This window comes from Bos taurus, chromosome 9, assembly GCF_002263795.3.
Source record: "Bos taurus isolate L1 Dominette 01449 registration number 42190680 breed Hereford chromosome 9, ARS-UCD2.0, whole genome shotgun sequence".
NCBI lineage: Eukaryota > Metazoa > Chordata > Mammalia > Artiodactyla > Bovidae > Bos > Bos taurus.
The window spans coordinates 12,526,261-12,543,583 of NC_037336.1; the positions used below are offsets into that span (position 1 = coordinate 12,526,261).

General features: G+C 45.5%; 1 protein-coding gene across 3 annotated transcripts in view; it reads left to right on the forward strand.

Annotated features, from left to right (window-relative positions):
- The window catches only part of KCNQ5 (potassium voltage-gated channel subfamily Q member 5), a 649,180-nt gene that overhangs the window by 523,840 nt on the left and 108,017 nt on the right, over positions 1-17,323 (forward strand). For all 3 annotated transcript variants that reach the window (XM_024996914.2, XM_024996913.2, XM_024996915.2), the window contains exons 6-7: positions 9,656-9,766; positions 15,958-16,053. In XM_024996914.2, the coding sequence (XP_024852682.1) occupies positions 9,656-9,766; positions 15,958-16,053 (207 nt within the window). The remainder of the gene's footprint in view (positions 1-9,655; positions 9,767-15,957; positions 16,054-17,323) is intronic.

Genomic DNA, 17,323 nt, shown 5'->3' on the forward strand with positions numbered 1-17,323 from the left:
TATTGGAACATTTAAAAAATGTGTTTTTTAATTGTTTAGGGACTTCCCTGGTGACTGAGATGGTAAAGAATCTGCCTGCAAAGCAGGAGACCTAGGTTTGATCCCTGGGTCAAAAAGATCCCCAGGAAAAGGGAATGGTGACCCGATCCAGTATTCTGGCCTAGAGAATTCCACGGACAGAGGAGGCTGGCGGGCTACAGTCCATGGGGTCGAAACGAGTCCAAAAGAGATATTGGAACTTTTTATAAGTGTATCTTTTAAATGTTTGAATTCAAAACTTTATAACCTTTCCTAGTCAAAAGTCAATGAGTATGAATCAGTAATAAGTAAATATGTATATAAATACATAAATTTTCAAAATTTCACTAACCAGCAGATGTTAAGAGCATAGATCCTAGGGGCTCTGGAAGGAGTCAGAAAATGGAATGACACTCAATACAGTGGGTTTCCTCCAGGCCTGATTTTTGCCAACTCCTTAGGGTCACACATGCCAACTATAAGCAGGTAATTCCTTCCAGGAGCTCCCAGGGAAGAGGGTGTCTTTGGGGCTCTCTGTGAGCCCACCTTACTCTAGCTTTACATCCAAATTAGACCAGTTACTGCAGCTCAGTCCCTGGAGCTGCACGTGGCTTCTGGAACACAGAAGTGGGTGCATTGCTGAGCGCAAGTGTGGGAGCAGAGACCCAGAAAGGCTACTCAGTTCATGTGCAAAGGATCAACTGAGAAAGCTTCCCAGGGCCTTCCAGTTACTGGGGAAAGGGAAGAAACATAAGGTAGCTGCACTGGGGTACCTCAAAGACAGCTTGACCTGAAAGCCCAGAAAAATCAGCAGCCTTCCTGCAGACTACTGCCTCAGAAGGTAAAGAATCCTCCTGCAATGCCGGAGACCTAAGACTTGATCCCTGGGTCGGGAAGATCCCCTAGAGAAGGAAATGTCATCCACTCCAGTATTCTTGCCTGGGAAATCCCATGGATGGAGGAGCCTGCTGGGCTACAGTCCATGGAGTCACAAAGAATTGGACATGACTGAGAGGTTAACACTTTCATTTTCCTGCAGCCCTCTTCCAGGATGGTTTGATGGAATGCAAGCTTCCCTGGTGGCTCAGACGGTAAATAATCTGCCTGCAGTGCAGGAGACCTGGTTTCAATCCCAGGGTTAGGAAGATCCCCTGGAGGAGGGCGTGGCAACCCACTCCAGTATTCTTGCCTGGAGAATCCCCCTGGACAGAGGAGCCTGGTGGGCTAAAGTCCATGGAGTTGCAACGAGTCAGACATGACTGAGCAACTAAGCACAGCACAACCAGAGGCTGCCTTAGAAAGGGAGCAGCCAGGTCAAGCAGGGGGGTCAGTGTGATGCCCCCTGATAACAGCAGGAGGCCCAGTTTCCCCCTTTGCAGCCATAGGAAGCAAAATGATCTGCCCACAGGCACAAAACAGGAACCCTCGCCCCCGCTCCCTGGCATCCTGGTGCTAGATCCTTCCCCAGCCTCACCTTCAACAAAAGGCCCCTCAGCCCTCAAGCAAGCAACACCCCAGCGACTGTGAGGTCCAGCAGAGGAAGTGGCTGCTCCAGACTGGGCTGTGGGCCACTCCAGCTCCTCCTGGCCTGGCCCTGGTGGCACAAGGAGAAGGTAGGAGGGTCTCACTATCCTCCACCCCAGGCAGCCCAGGTATGACTCTCAGGGTTCATGACACCTCCTCACCAGTGCCATTAGAGGGGCAGCCCTGAGTTCAAAAGGAGGGCGCGGCACTCTTAACTGGACTTAGTACATGGTCACTTTGCTGTGTCTGGAAGCAGCAGATTAAAACCCACTCAGAGCCCCAGGCCCAGGAAAACAACTCAGATGTGTGACTGGAATGGAAAGCAGACAAAGAAATGCAACATTATTGCTGTGACCAGACCATGAAATTTCTCCTTCCGTTTATTATTGTTAATAAACTACTGGAAAGGATTAAGCTGTTTTGCAGAAAAGGTGTGGTAGATTAAACTCCTTCCTGCATATTTAAGGTTATGAACCTGTCATGAGATGTAGCCAGGAGTGTTTTATCTGCAATCAGAATCCCTTCCAAGACTGCCAGGGGCATCTGGTTCGCTCGGCTGCTGTTTTGCACAACACGTTCTTTCTCACACCCTCACAGCCCAAACAAGCCCTCCTCGTTCCAGGCCCTTCTCTCCCCGCAGGTGATCCTCCTTGTCCTTCACTGCAGGTGATGAAGCCACCGTGAGCTTTTCCAGCCCAGCTCCCTCTTCACGTTGTGTCCACACAGTCTCCACCCTGTGGAGGATACATTCATCCACGCGACCAAGGCTAGCCCGCCACCATGTGCCCTTCCCCTTGGCTTGCTGTTGCTGCTTAGTCACTGAGTCATGCAACCCCGTGAACTTTCATCTGCCGGGTTCCTCTGTCCATGGGCTTTCCCAGGCACAATAGTGGAGTGGGTTGCCATTTCCTTCTCCAGGGGATTTGCCCCACCCAGGGATCGAACCCGAGTCTCCTGCATTGGCAGGCGAATTCTTTACCGTCTGAGCCACCAGGGGAGCCCCTGTCTTGGGTATCCCCCACCATAAAGCCCCCACTTCCCCTCTGCAGACTTGGCCTCTCTGCAGACAGGCACAGATCCGTCCTAGAAATCCCCACCTCACGTCAGAGATTCCCAGGAGTTCTCACCCCAGTTTCTCACTCTGTTTGTTACCAATGTTCTTGAAAGCGTTCTTTATTTGTTTACTAAACACTTACTGAGGTCCTGTTACTTTGCGGCAAACTTCATGCTAGAAAACAGAGTAAAGAAACAGTCCTTCCTTCCAGTTGAGGAAATGCGGCCCGAGGGAAAGCAGAGTAGACCACCCCTCATGATGGGAACCAAGAGGAAATGAGCAGACCAGAAAGAAACCGGAGGCCCTGCCGTGGACAGTGGGCAGGGGGCCTCTCCGAGGACAGCCAGCTTAGGACAAGATCTGCAAAATGAGAAGGAGCCCTGGCAAGGGGGAATGGCTGCGGGGAGAGGCTGTGCAAGGGCTCTGTGGAAGGATGGCCTTGCCCATTCAAGGAGAGAAAGGACACTGTGGTCAAAGTGCAGTGAGCAGAGGGAAGCCCAGGGCGGTGTGGGGGTGCCACGGAGACAGGGTCACGTTCTCCACAGCTCGGAGCTTAGAATTTATTCTGAATTTGGTGAACAGCCATTGAAGGACTTTTAGAGAGGAGTAAGAAAATAGCCTGTGCAGGTGTGTGGAGAAGGAAACAAGAGAAACAGGAACAAAAGCAGAAAAGGCAATTGAGAGATGACGGCTCATGATCTTCAAGAGCCAGGACGTGGAAACAACCTCAGGGTCATGACAATGGATCAGCAGGAGGGGGTGGTGTACACATGAGGGGCCTGCTACTCAGCATGGAAAGCGAAGAAACTCTGCCAACTGCAGCCACGTGGATGGACCTTGACCTCTAAGCCCAACAAGTCAGACAGGGACAGATACTGTATGATCTCACTTATATGTATTTAAAAACAAATAAAAATGGGCATAGAAGGAGCCTACCTCAACATAGGCCCTATATGATAAGCCTACAGCAAACATTATTCTCAGTGGTGAAAAACTGAAAGAATTCCTAAGACCAGGAACAAGACAAGGGTATCCACTTTCATCATTATTATTCAACATAGTTCTGGAAGTCCTAGCTACAGCAGTCAGAGAAGAAAAAGAAATAAAAGGAATCCAGATCAGAAAAGAGGAAGTAAAGCTCTCGCTGTTTGCAGATGACATGATACTGTACATAGAAATCCCTAAAGATAATATCAGAAAATTACTAGAGCTAATCAGTGAATTTAGCAAAGTTGCAGGATACAAAATCAATACACAGAAATCACTTGCACTTCTATATATACTAACAGTGAAAAATCATAAAGAGAAATTAAGGAATCAATCCCATTCACCATTGCAACAAAAAGAATTAAATATCTAGGAATAAACTTTCCTAAGGAGACAAAAGAACTGTACACAGAAAATTATAAGACACTAATGAAAGAAATCAAAGATGACATAAACAGGAGGAGAGATATTCCATGTTCCTGGGTAGGAAGAATCAATATTGTGAAGATGACTATACTACCAAATGCAATCTACAGATTCAATATGCTCCCTGTTAAATTACCAATGGCATTTTTCAGAGAACTAGAACAAAATATTTCCCAATTCATATGGAAACACAAAATACCTCGAATAGCCAAAGCAGTCTTGAGAAAGAAGAATGGAGCTGGAGGAATCAAGCTTCCTGACTTCAGATTATACTACAAAGCTACAGTCAGCAAGACAGTATCGTACGGGCACAAAAACAGAAATACAGACCAATGGAACCAGATAGAAAGCCCAGGAAGAAACCCATGTACCTATGGGTACCTTATTTTTGACAAAGGAGGCAAGAATATACAATGAGGCAAATACAGCCTCTTCAATAAATGGTGCTGGGAAAACTGGACAGATACATGTAAAAGAATGAAATTAGAACATTTCCTAATACCACACACAAAGATAAACTCAAAATGGATTAAAGACCTAAATGTAAGACCACAAACTATAAACCTCTTAGAGGAAAACATAGACAGAATACTTGATGACATAAATCAAAGCAAGATCCTCTATAACCTACCTCCTAGAGTAATAGAAATAAAAACAAAAGTAAACAAGTGGGACCTGATTAAACCAAAAAGCTTTCACATAGCAAAGGAAGCTATAAGCAAGGTGAAAAGACAGCCCTCATAATGGGAGAAAATGATAGCAAATGAAACAACTGACAAAGGATTAATTTCCAAAATATACAAGCAGCTTATACAACTCAATACCAGAAAAGCAGACAACCCAATTAAAAAGTGGGAAAAGACCTAAACACACATTTTTCCAAAGAAGACATAAGGATGGCTAACAAGCACATGAAAAGATGCTCAACAACGGTCATTATTAGAGAAATGCAAATGAAAACTACAATGAGATATCACCTCACACCAGTCAGAATGGCCATCATCAAAAAGTCTACAAACAATAAATGCTAGAGAGGGTGTGGAGAAAAAGGAATGCTCTTGCACTGTTGGTGGGTATTTAAATTGATACAGCCACTATGGAAGACAGTATGGATATTCCTTTAAAAACTATGAATAAAACCACCATGTGACCCAGCAATCCCACTCCTAGGCATATACCCTGAGGAAACCAAAATTGAAAGAGACACATTTATCCCATTGTTCATTGCAGCACTATTTACAATAGTTAGAACATGGAAGCAACCTAGATGTCCATCGACAGATGAATGAATAAAGAAATTACGATACATATACACAATGGAATGTTACTCAGCCATAAAAAGGAACACATTTGAGAGCTCTAATGAGGTGGATGAACCTAGAACCTATTATACAGAGTGAAGTGAGTCAGAAAGAGAAAGATAAATATCATATTCTAGTGCATATATATGGAATCTAGAAAATTGGTCCTGAATAATTTATTTACAGGGCAACAGTGGAGAAACAGACATAGAGAATAGACCTATGCACATGGGGAGAGGGGAGGAAAGGGTGAGATGTATAGAAAGAGTAACATGGAAATTGCACTACCATATGTAAAATAGATAGCCAACGGGAATTTTCTGTATGGCTCAGGAAACTCAAACAGGGGCTCTGTATCAACCTAGCGGGGTGGGATGGGGCAGGAGATGGGAGGGAGGTTCAAAAGGGAGGGGATATATGTATCCTATGACTGATTCATGTTGAGGTTTGACAGAAAACAGCAAACTTCTGTAAAGCAATTATCCTTCGATTAAAAATTAAGAAATTTTAAAAAACAGAAAGAGATGAGATTCATGGTTACAGCAGGTTTGGGAGGTGGAGTGGAGGAAGGTGGTTAAAAGGTACCAGCTTCCAATTAGAAGATAAACTAACACCAGGGATGTCAGTGCCACAAGGTGAGTGACTGTAGGTGACACTGCTGTGTGACATGCAGAAAAGCAAAGAGTAAATCCTAAGAGTTCTCATCACAAAAAGAAAAGTGTGACCCTTGTAGAATATCTCTGCAGAATGGTGGATGTTCACTAGCCCTGCTGTGGTCATCGTTTCACAGCAAATGTAAATCAAACCACCAAGCTATGTGCATTGAACAGTGATGCACGTCAACCATCCCTTAATAAAATCTGGGAAAAGTATAGTAAAAAAGAGGCTGCTACAGAGCCTGATCTACCATGGCGCCCACGAGGACAGAGAGGAGGGAGGGGACTGGGAATATCGAAGCATCGTAACCTGCTGAGGGATTCAGAGAGGGACCTGTGGGGAAGGAGCAGCAAGGGTTCCTCGAGGCTTCCAATTGAGCAGCCCATACACGAGGTTTGTGAGATGTTAGTTCCCTAACCAGGGATTGAACCTGGGCCCTCAAGGATTTCCTGACAGCAGTGTTCTTGATTGGGAAGGGATGTAATTGGCACAGCAGGCTGGGGGTAATAAAAGTTCTGTCTTAAATATATTAAGTTTAAATGACTGGGCAGCATCCAAAGAGAAGTATCAGTTGCAGATATGTGGATCCAGAGCTCAGAAGAGTGGTCTGACCTGGAGGCAGAAACTCAGTGTGTTCCTCATAAAAATGGCATTTAAGTCTTGAGAACGTTTCAGATCACCTGGCAAAAGAGAGAAAAGAGGAGATAGAAGAGAAAGGAAAAATGAAAGAACAGAATTTTTCAAAAAAGAGAAAAAGACCCAGAAGCAAACCTTAAGAATCTAATATTCGAAGGTTGACTGGTGTAGAAGCTGCCAAAGATGTAAAGCTATGACAAACAGTATATGAAAAAGCAGAGACATCACTTGCCAACAAAGGTCTATATAGTCAAAGCTATGTTTTTTCAGTAGTCATGTATGGATGTGAAATTTGGACCATAAAAAAAGCTGAAAGCCAAAGAACTGATGCTTTAGAACTGTGGTGCTGAAGAAGACTTTTGAGAGCCCCTTGAACTGCAAGGAGATCAAACCAGTCAATCCTGCAGGAAATCAATCCTGGATATTCATTGGAAGGACTGAAGCTCCTTTACTTTGGCCATCTGATGCGAAGAGCTGACTCATTGGAAAAGACCCTGATGCTGGGAAAAAACAAGGGCAAGAGGAAAAGGGAATGACAGAGGATGAGATGGTTGGATGGCTTCCCCCACTCAAGGACGAGTTTGAGCAAATTCTGGGAAATCGTGAAGGACAGGGAACCCTGGCATGCTGCAGTCCACGGAGTTGCAAGGAGTTGGACATGCCTGAGCAACAGCAACAATAAAGAAGTAAAGGGAAAACCATGAAAGTAAGGCAAGAAGAGAGTTTAGGAAGGGTGGTCAGCTGAGCGGGATGCTTTTGGAGGGTTTACAGCACAAAGTGTCCCTTCCATTACCATTTCTGCCTCTCAACAGGTTTCCCTCCTCTGAAAGCTGGGGAAGGTGACATGACCAAGACGGCTGCTGTTAGAAACCGCTGGCGACCCTGTCCCTGTGTCTACCTCTCTTCTCAGTCCTCATTCTCCTTGTTTTCCATGAGCCTGTGACACCAGGGCTCACCTGGTCTTCTGTGAAGCTGTCTTCTCCATTGAGTTTCCATTTACATAACCCGTTCCTAGTCCTCCTACTTTTGAAACAATATACTCCTCTGGCTTTCCTTTTCCTTCTGCCCCTTAATTGTGTGGGTTTCCTGAGGAGGTGTCCTGCACCCCTTCTTCACAGTCTGCTACCTCATGGCTTCACAGAGCTTCCACAGTCACTCAGCACCTGATTCCAAAATCCACATCTCAAGCCAACCTCAAGTCTTAAGACGCAGGCTCTCCTTCTTAATTCCTTGCTAATATGGCTTCCCCAGGTAGCACTAGTGGTAAGGAACCCACCAGCCAATGCAGGAGATTTTAGAGATAAGAGTTCTATCCCTGAATCGGGAAGATCCCCTGGAGGAGAGCAGAGCAACCCACTCCAGTATTCTTGCCTGGAAAATTCCATGGACAGAGGAGTCTGGTGGGCTACAGTCCATGGGATTGCAAAGAGTCAGGCATGACTGAGCTCACACACACACAAACAAACACAAACACACACACACACACACACACACAGAATGTCTAGATCAGCCACATACTGATATTTGAAAAGCCGTCATTGAAAGTCACTCTTCATCTTTGCTCCCGAACCCTTTCCTTCTTGTCGTCTTTCTATTTATGGGGCCACATCTTCCACTTGAAATGTTCAAATCCTGTTGGTTTGGTCGTCACCTTCCTTCTGGATGATCTGTGGATATGCTACTATTGCTCTTCTTCAGCTTGTCTCTTTACTCTCCACCTTGTACCATCCCACTTCCACTGTTCTGATTCAATCACCCCATCATTCTACCAGGTCAGGCTTGCCTCGTCTGTCCTGGAGCACAGCCAGAACTCTGTTCTAAAGCACACAAGCAGCCCCTGGAGCAGTTTATCATCAGGGAGACAAGACCCAGGGATCATTTCTCAGACACTCCCTGGTCTAGCATTAGCTAGCTCCAGTGCAGCTAAGTACACATTCCAAAACCCACCCTGTTTATCCCACTGCTGTGCAGCTGTTCATCTGTATCCCCTCCCTGGATTACTCTATCATCTCTGTCTCTCAAAATAGTACCCCTCCTTCAAAGCCTGGGTATGATGATATCTTCCCAACAAAGCTTCTGCAACTCGCCCAAGCTAGTACTAATCTCTTTGAATTTGAGCAGCAGATTATTTGTGCTTTCAGCATAATACCTGTCTTGCCCTATTTTGTGTTTTAATGATTTGTGTGTGACATACTTCCCTTCTTATGCCCTAAATATCTTAGGACAGGAGCCATGCACCTCTCATTTTTGTTCCACTACAAATCAAAGCACGCACCCTACACACACCAGGCCTTCAGGAAATGCCCTCCAGGGAAATGAGTGGATAGACTTAATTAACACAAATTATTGTTTTGTGTACTGATCCAGTCCTAAAGCAGAAGAATTGATGCTTTTGAACTGTGGTGTTGGAGAAGACTCTTGAGAGTCCCTTGGACTTCGAGGAGATCCAACCAGTCCATTCTAAAGCAGATCAGTCTTGGGTGTTCTTTGGAAGGGCTGATGCTAAAGCTGAAACTCCAATACTTTGGCCACCTCATGTGAAGAGTTGACTCATTGGAAAAGACTCTGATGCTGGGAGGGATTGGGGCTAGGAGGAGAAGGGGACGACAGAGGATGAGATGGCTGGATGGCATCACTGACTCGATGGACGTGAGTCTGAGTGAACTCCGGGAGTTGGTGATGGACAGGGAGGCCTGGCGTGCTGCAATTCATGGGATGGCAAAGAGTCGGACACGACTGAGCGACTGAACTGAACTGAACTGAAAGCCATGGTGCAATCATTCCTATATCACTGATGGTTATCCACTTACTAATCTAGCCTTTCTTTGAATGCACTTAGGAAAGATGGAAAATCGTGTTATAAGGGAGGAACAAGTATGTAGGTTACTCCCTTCCTTAAGCAAAGAGTTCTGTTATGTGTCATGGAAAATTAAAGCACAGTAATAAAATGCGCCAGCCAGACTGCTTGAATAATGATTTAGTGGAAACTGTTCGTGAGTCCTGACTTCCCTCTCAAGTACTTAAGCTGCACGTCCTGTTTATTTGTTTTTAGATAACATTGACCACGATCGGTTATGGAGACAAAACCCCCCTGACGTGGCTGGGAAGGCTGCTGTCAGCAGGCTTCGCACTCCTGGGCATTTCTTTCTTTGCACTTCCTGCTGTGAGTATCTTTGCAAAAATTAAACACTTCCAGTTGGATTGTAGAGGTTTACTAGCATGAGCTTCCTTTAAACAATATGCCCTGGAACATAGCTATATTTACTGGTATCATTTTTCTGATATAATGTTGACTTTTCTACATATAGCTAGTTGGATAATTTAAAAAATGGTCTTCCCTTGGAGACATTTAACCCAAAAGTTTTCTACCAGCTGGGGCTTTAGGATCGAATAATAATTCAGGTGGCATCAGTCAACATGCTCCTAATACATTGAAAATAGGTGTAAAGAGTTAAAGCTGTCCTCCTCTTAAACTGATGGCTCCAGTTAAGTGTGTGAGGTGTGAGCTACTGAAGAGATTCATGTGCCCATGTGGAGTATTTACCTCTTCGGATCCACTTGAGTGAGAAGCACATGGATTTAAAGGGTCTTTAAAGTGTCAGATGATTTATTGTTTGTGTCATCATTGATTTTTGTTAACCACCAGTTTCTGTATCATATCAGAATGAAGAGCACACTTATCTTCTCTTAAGCTTCTGATTATTTTCCCCTGAGTGGATGAAGCCTGTCTTTCTGGTTGTTTTATCCTCTTGTGTCTTCAAAGGCAGTTTGTGAAAATATTTATTACGATTTGCCACCATCCCCAAGCTCTCTCTTTCGCTCACTCCACCCCTCGTGGGGGAAAGGAGCCCAGAAGCAGGCGTGTTAGAGCCATGGCCACCGTGCTGCTTAAGAAACCAGAGCCTCCATCTTGCTCGAGACACAGGCAGGCTCACAGAGACCCCAGGGCACCCGTCCAAGGAGCCAAGGGGGTGGGGCCTTCAGCACCACAGGCTGAGGTTCCTGGGGCTCCACCTCTGCCCAAACCCCTTGTCCTTCCCATGGCCAGTGCTCAGCTCCAGGCTGACTGGCTGGTTGCATCCCAGACCACCTAAAGTCAGAGAAGGGTCCCCAGGGACCATGCATGAGCTCAGGTACCAGATCTCACTTTGAATTCGGATTCAGTCCCATGCTCCCCAAGTGTGATTGTGTTGGTTTGCTAGGACTGCTGTAACAAGGTGTCACAGACTATCTGGCTTGACCTAACATAGTTCAGTTGTCTCGTGGTTCTGGAATTTTCCTGATGGTTCAGATGGTAAAGCATCTGCCTACAGTGTGGGAGACCCAAGTTCGATCCCTGGGTCAGGAAGATCCCCTGGAAAAGGAAATGGCAACCCCCTCCAGTAATCTTGCCTGGAAAGTCCCATGGATGGAGGGGCCTGGTAGGCTATAGTCTATGGGGTCACAAAGAGTCGGACACGACTGAGCAACTTCACTTTCTTTCTCATGGTTCTAGAGGTGAAAGTTGAAAACCAAGGAGCTGGCAGGGCTGGTTCTTTCCGAGGGCCCCAAAGGAGGGATGCGTCCAGGCCTCATGGACACCGTATCCTCATGGCTACTCCCTGTGTCTCCCTCTGTCCATGTCCAAGTTTCCTCTAAAAAGGACACCAGCCACACTGGGCTAGGGCCCGCCCTATGAGCTCACTGTAACTTGATCACCTGGGTAAAGACCTTTTCTCCAAATAAGGTCGTACACTGAGGTCCTGGGGATTAGGACTCCAACCTGTAAATTTTGGACACAAGTCAGCCTGTAACAGACCCTGAGTACATTTATTAACGTCACGTATGAAGAGTTATTGCACCCAAAGAAAGTTTTTGAAGACCAATGATATAACATAAGTCAAGTGCTTGTCATGAAGAAAACTTTTACAATATGTGTGTGTTTCCTGCTGAGACAAAGTGGAAAAGAGGACAGAAAGCCTCTGTCCATCCAGAGTCACATGAATCTGGCGACCTCAGCCATGTAGAACAGACACCCACGTGACAGCCAGATTCCCTACAGGAAAACACCTTAGAAACAGCAAAATGCAGTCTTGTGCTTTTTTACCCAAAATAATGGCGCCAAAGACCTGCCACTGTTGGGTTTAATACTCATCCTGAGGCCACACGTATAACAGCCCATGTGATCCCTCAAAGAATCACAGACATGGCGGAGGCCACGTCAGGGCGATTCCCTTGCAGGGCAACAGTGTCCGCCGTCTCCCCAGGAGAGATCGAGGTCTTTCATTACCTTTGCTTAATTTAGAGGGAAGTCTGATAAGGTGAGTTCTGTAGTTTCACACTTCTTCGAGGATTCTAAACAGCAATGTGGAAGTAGGCTGCAGAACCAGGAAGAGATAATAGCAAAGGATGGAAAAGAGAGCCTGTAAGCAGAGAGCAGAGACAAGTGTTCAAAGGTGTAAAGACCTGGGCCAGTTCGCATGAAGGTCAGCCATCTTCAGGCACTGCCTGCATCCCACCCAGCAGGTTGCTCGCCTCCATCGTGAAACCCTGGACCATCATGGCAGAGTCAGTTGTATTGCTGTTAGGTTAAGGGTCAGAGACTAATTAGTCATTCTTGAGAAGCTTTCCCAATAAAGTGATTAAGATTTTATATGTAAATTAAATCAATTCGTGTTGGAAATCAAAATCTCACTCACCCGTAGCATCCCCTCACAGGGCCAAGCAGAGTAGACTTTACCATGGAGAGTTTCACTGCAGCCTCACTGTAGGTGCAGGGTTCTTACTGAATGAATGAAAGATGGTTCATGTTTACCTTTAATAAAAAAAAATAAAAAGGTGGCTGGAAACACCAGTATGTCCAGTGCACCTGCCGGCCGCAGTGGTGTCAGATTGAAATTAGGGGAACACAGGGGCACTTTGCTAAGAAAGTCAGAATGGATGCTGGGCCTGCCTTCCACCCAGGAAAGAAAGGGCCAAGAAGAGAAGAGCCTTCCCTGTCTTTCCCTGGAAGTAGGATTCTCCTGTACACCACAGAGGCATTCTCCTGCACATCACACAGGCATGCGGGCCACCACCTCGGCTGGGGTCTGTTTCCCTGAGGCCCCATCCCAGGGCCTCAAGATAAGGAGAATTCTCCTGTATTCTTGGCTGAGAAGCATGAGTAGCATAAGTCACCACTGCCTTAGAGGGACTGTCTCCACCTGCGGACCCTCGCTTCCCTCTTGCTGAGAATATCTTTAACCTGTTTGCCAAGTACAGGGTACAAATCAGCTCTTTTAACCTGGAAGAAAAGGGATAAATATTTTGAATATTTGCCAAGATGTCTTATTTCTATCTGATGTTTATGGAGAACTTCTAAAACTTAAAACCTGAAAGTTTATCTCACCTTAGAAAGTGAAAGTGAAGTCGTTCAGTCGTGTCCGACTCGTTTCGATCCCGTGGACTGTAGCCCACCAGGCTCCTCTGTCCATGGGATTCTCCAGGCAAGAATACTGGAGTGGGTTGCCATTTCCTTCTCTAGGGGAATCTTCCCTACCCGGGGATCGAACCCTGGTGTCCCGCATTGCAGGCAGACACTTTAACCTCTGAGCCACCAGGGAAGGTAATGAATTAAGACAAAACTCAATTTCTGAGAATGTGTCTCTGTCGGTCTCAATATTTGACGGGATGGCACGTTAGCTATATTTTACACAGCAGGCTTTATTTTTAACAGACCTGCGTTTCTGTATATGAACTGACGGCTGAGGGAGATGGAGAAGGACTGGACAGGAGCCGTAACCAGACAATGAGCAGAGCTGGTGTCATGACTGCTGTAATGTACAGTCTGGCTCAAGAGCCCTGCAGCCCACGGTCGCCATCTACTAGTGTGTGTTTCTAAGCAATGCCAGCATGATTTTCACCACATTTTAGCTTGTTTGGCAGGTGCTCAGTTTGTGTTATGCAGGGCCTGTCTTCATTTTCCAAAAGGGATTTAACTCTGAACCTCATATTTACATAATGAATGCTCAAAAATAGTAGCCATTGCTGTTAATTCAATTTCTACAAAAACTAAATTATGCTTCCTATGAGTGGATTATACACATCTATGCATGTAATATAAATACATAATATAAATATATGCTATAAATTCTGCTGTTTCAGTCTCTTACATGTTTAAGCTTCATGAAAAATGACATTAAAAGGAAAATAAATAAATCTTTCCTAAATGGTCTTAAGGAGCAGAAGGAAATTTTGGAGTTGTGAATAACTAAGAGTTGATTTGGATTTGGAAACAGAAGGCCATTTTTATAACCTCTAAATGCAGGGAGATGTTAAAATCCACGAATAAAATCCTACAAACCAGGTTTTCATAAAGCTTAGTTTGTTCAGTCACAACCTGCGTGAGATGAAAACCTCAGACAGGATGAGACAGTCGCTGAGAAAGAGCGATGGAAAACAGACCCTGTGACGTTGTTTCTAATTTCACAGTGCAGTTGCACATCCTGATTGATGAGGGAGTCCATCACTGCTCATTAGCGGCAATAGTATCATTGTATAACTGTATTTAAACATAACTGCGTTATGTATTATCTGGTTATCATCACAGAGGTACTCAGAATTGTGGAATCTCAAGGAGAATTCTCCAGTATTCTTGCCTGGAAAATCCCATGGACAGAGGAGCCTGGCAGACTATACAGCCCACGGGGTCACCAGAGTCGGACATGACTTAGTGACTAAACCACCTCAAGATAAGGAGGAAGAGTAAAGGTTATCTAGAGCCCAAAAATATCCTCATCAAGTTGTCATCCACTGAGACCTAAAACGTCACAAGGATGAGACATACCACCCCCTCAGACAGCCCTTACTATCTTTGAGTGACTTCAAACACATAAAGAAAAGAAAAACAGCCGTCCCTTACCTATGGCAAGGAACTGACTTACAGTTCGTAAGATACCCGGCTGTAACCTAAGGGTTAGATTCCTTGAAGTTTAATAAAAAGCTAATAATGTATAGCTAGCAAGTACAATCCCAGACTCGAAAGCAGAGGGGCTCTGCTTCCCACACCAATAAAGTGGAGACTAAGAGACAAAGCCCAGAGACTGAACTGAGTGAACTCTGAAGCCAACCTCAACCTGAGGCTGACGTGAAGCATCTTGATTCCACAAATTTAGACCAAAGCAAACTGAAAATAGGGGACGTATCAAGAAAGCAGGATTTTGGCAGATGAAGACGATATGCAGAAAAAGGCAAACCAGCCAAAAAGCCAGTATAAACACAGAAGGATCAGGCTAGTTTTACCAGCCCCCAGACCTAATGGGTGAGCCAAAACCAAGAAAGCAAGGCTTGCTCCGAGTGTTAAGACTCTGAGGATTAAGACCCAGGAGAGGGGCTTCCCTGGTGGCTTGGTGGTAAAGAATCTGCCTGCCAATGCAGGAGACACGGGTTCAGTCCCTGATCCAGGAAGATCCCACGTGCCAAGGAGCAACTAAGCCCGTGCACCACCACTACTGAGCCTGGGCTCGAGCCCACGTGCCTGGAGCCCAGGCTCCACCACAAGAGAAACCACTGCAATGAGAAGACCAAGAACGGCAAGTAGATAGTCACCGCCACTTGCCACAGCTAGAGAAAGCCCTCACAGTAATGAAGACCCAGCACAAAGAAAAACTAATTGATGAGTGAATTAATTAACTTTAAAAAATAAAGAATCGGGAGGATAAGTATGTGCTTTGCATTGACCCGTGCTCTCATCTGTACTGGACAAATAGGCAAAAAGGAAACATCTCCAAGCCTGAGTGTCTATGTGTCTCATCTAAACAACTGTCCTTCCCCACTTGCTTTCCTTTGGTAGGTGTAGAATTATAGCATCATGAACGGATCTTAAAATTTAATAAGATCATTCCCCCACCCATTCATGAACGGAAAGTATAAACTGGAGTAGTTGCCATCAGCATGCTAAAATAGCTCCCAGGTCCACATCCACGAGGCAGTAACACCTCCAGATTTTAAATCCCCCTCATCTGTCACTGGATAGGCCTGTTTTCTCTAACTTACGTGCAACGAAACGCCACAGAGAAGGCCATGCAAAAGCATTTTTTTATTTGGAATTGTGGGGCCTCCTCCTATACCCTAGGAGACTGGAGGGCAGCACCTGGTGATTTCCTGAAGGACAGACATCATCCTGTTTCTTGTTCAACAACTTGCCATTGGCCAGTGGCATAATAATAGAGGAAATCATGTTTGTCTAATAAGTAATGAGATTATGGACAGGTTGCATACTGTTTGTATTTTCTCAGACTCTTCTTAAAGGGTTGTTTTTTTCTTTTAGTATTTGTATTATTTAATGATGCTTTGGGGGGAATTTTTTTTAAGCACTATTTCTGTATTTTGTCACAGGGCATTCTTGGCTCAGGTTTTGCATTAAAAGTACAAGAACAGCACCGCCAGAAACATTTTGAGAAAAGACGGAACCCAGCTGCCAACCTCATTCAGGTAAGTGTCAGTGCACCAGGAGCACGGCCCTCCCTGCAGGGGTGCTGGGTCGGGAACCAGGCTCTCTGTGGCCTCACTTGCAAGAGCTACCCTTTGGTTTTGTTTTTAAACACGAAGCTAGAACTTATTGCACAGTCTTGGATTTGGTCGTGGGCTCCCCACTCCCAAACAGAAAAATATCTATTTTCAGTCAATGGTCTGTGCTTCGTTTGCATTCATTAACCATGCCAGCAAGGCCACAGGGGCTTCACTAGTGGTTCGGTGGTAAAGAACCTGCCTGCTAATGCAGGAGACCCAGGTTCGATCCCTGGGTCAGGAAGATCCCCTGGAGAAGGAAACAGCAACCCACTCCGGTATCCTTGCCTGGAGAATCCCATAGACAGAGGAGCCTGGCAGGCTATAGTCCATGGGGGTCGCAAAGAGTCAGACACGACTTAGCAACTACACAGCAACAACAACAAGCAAGGCTACACAGATGTCAGCAAGGCGGTGCTGCTCCCGGAATGGCCTAGAGTCATGAACTAGTTGGTGAAACACCATTGATCATTCAGGATGGAGCAGAAAGCCTGCACTGCACTCACCCTCTGCGGCCAGGTGTATGTGGCTGTTCTGAAAAACACATTTATTCAGAATGTCAAGGTTTAGTACTTGGGGGATCACTTTTAATGCTGTCTAGAGCAATAACTAGAAATACTTATTTTAGAAAGTGGTGTAATGGAGTCCATCAGTGTTTGAGCACATTGAAAAGTGAAAGTCGCTCAGTCGTGTCCGACTCTTTGCAACCCCATGGACTTAGTCCATGGAATTTTCCAGGCCAGAACACTGGGGTGGGCAGCCTTTCCCTTCTCCAGGAGATCTTCCCAACCCAGAGATCGAACCCAGGTCTCACACATTGCAGGCAGATGTTTTACTAGCTGATCGACAAGGGAAGCCCTTGAGCACCTTACTTGAAGCTAACTCATAATGTGTAAGTTGTTCGGCGTTTAATCTTCTTTTCAATAACTCCGGTTTGCTTCATCAGTAAAGGAATGCTTCTCTTTTGTCCTCCATATCTCTGGGGAGCAGAACCACCCTGGAAGACGGGTTAAAAATCACTTAATATGTTTTCCTCTGGATCCATGCTGTGGAGTTCATATTTAATTACAGCAGAGATGATTATGTAATCTCCTCCCTGCCAGGCAGCAGGCGACCCAGAGCTACAGAACCAGAGGCTCTGGGGCGGTGGCTGTGGTTTCTGCAACAGGAACACGCTCTCTCACTTACACTGTGG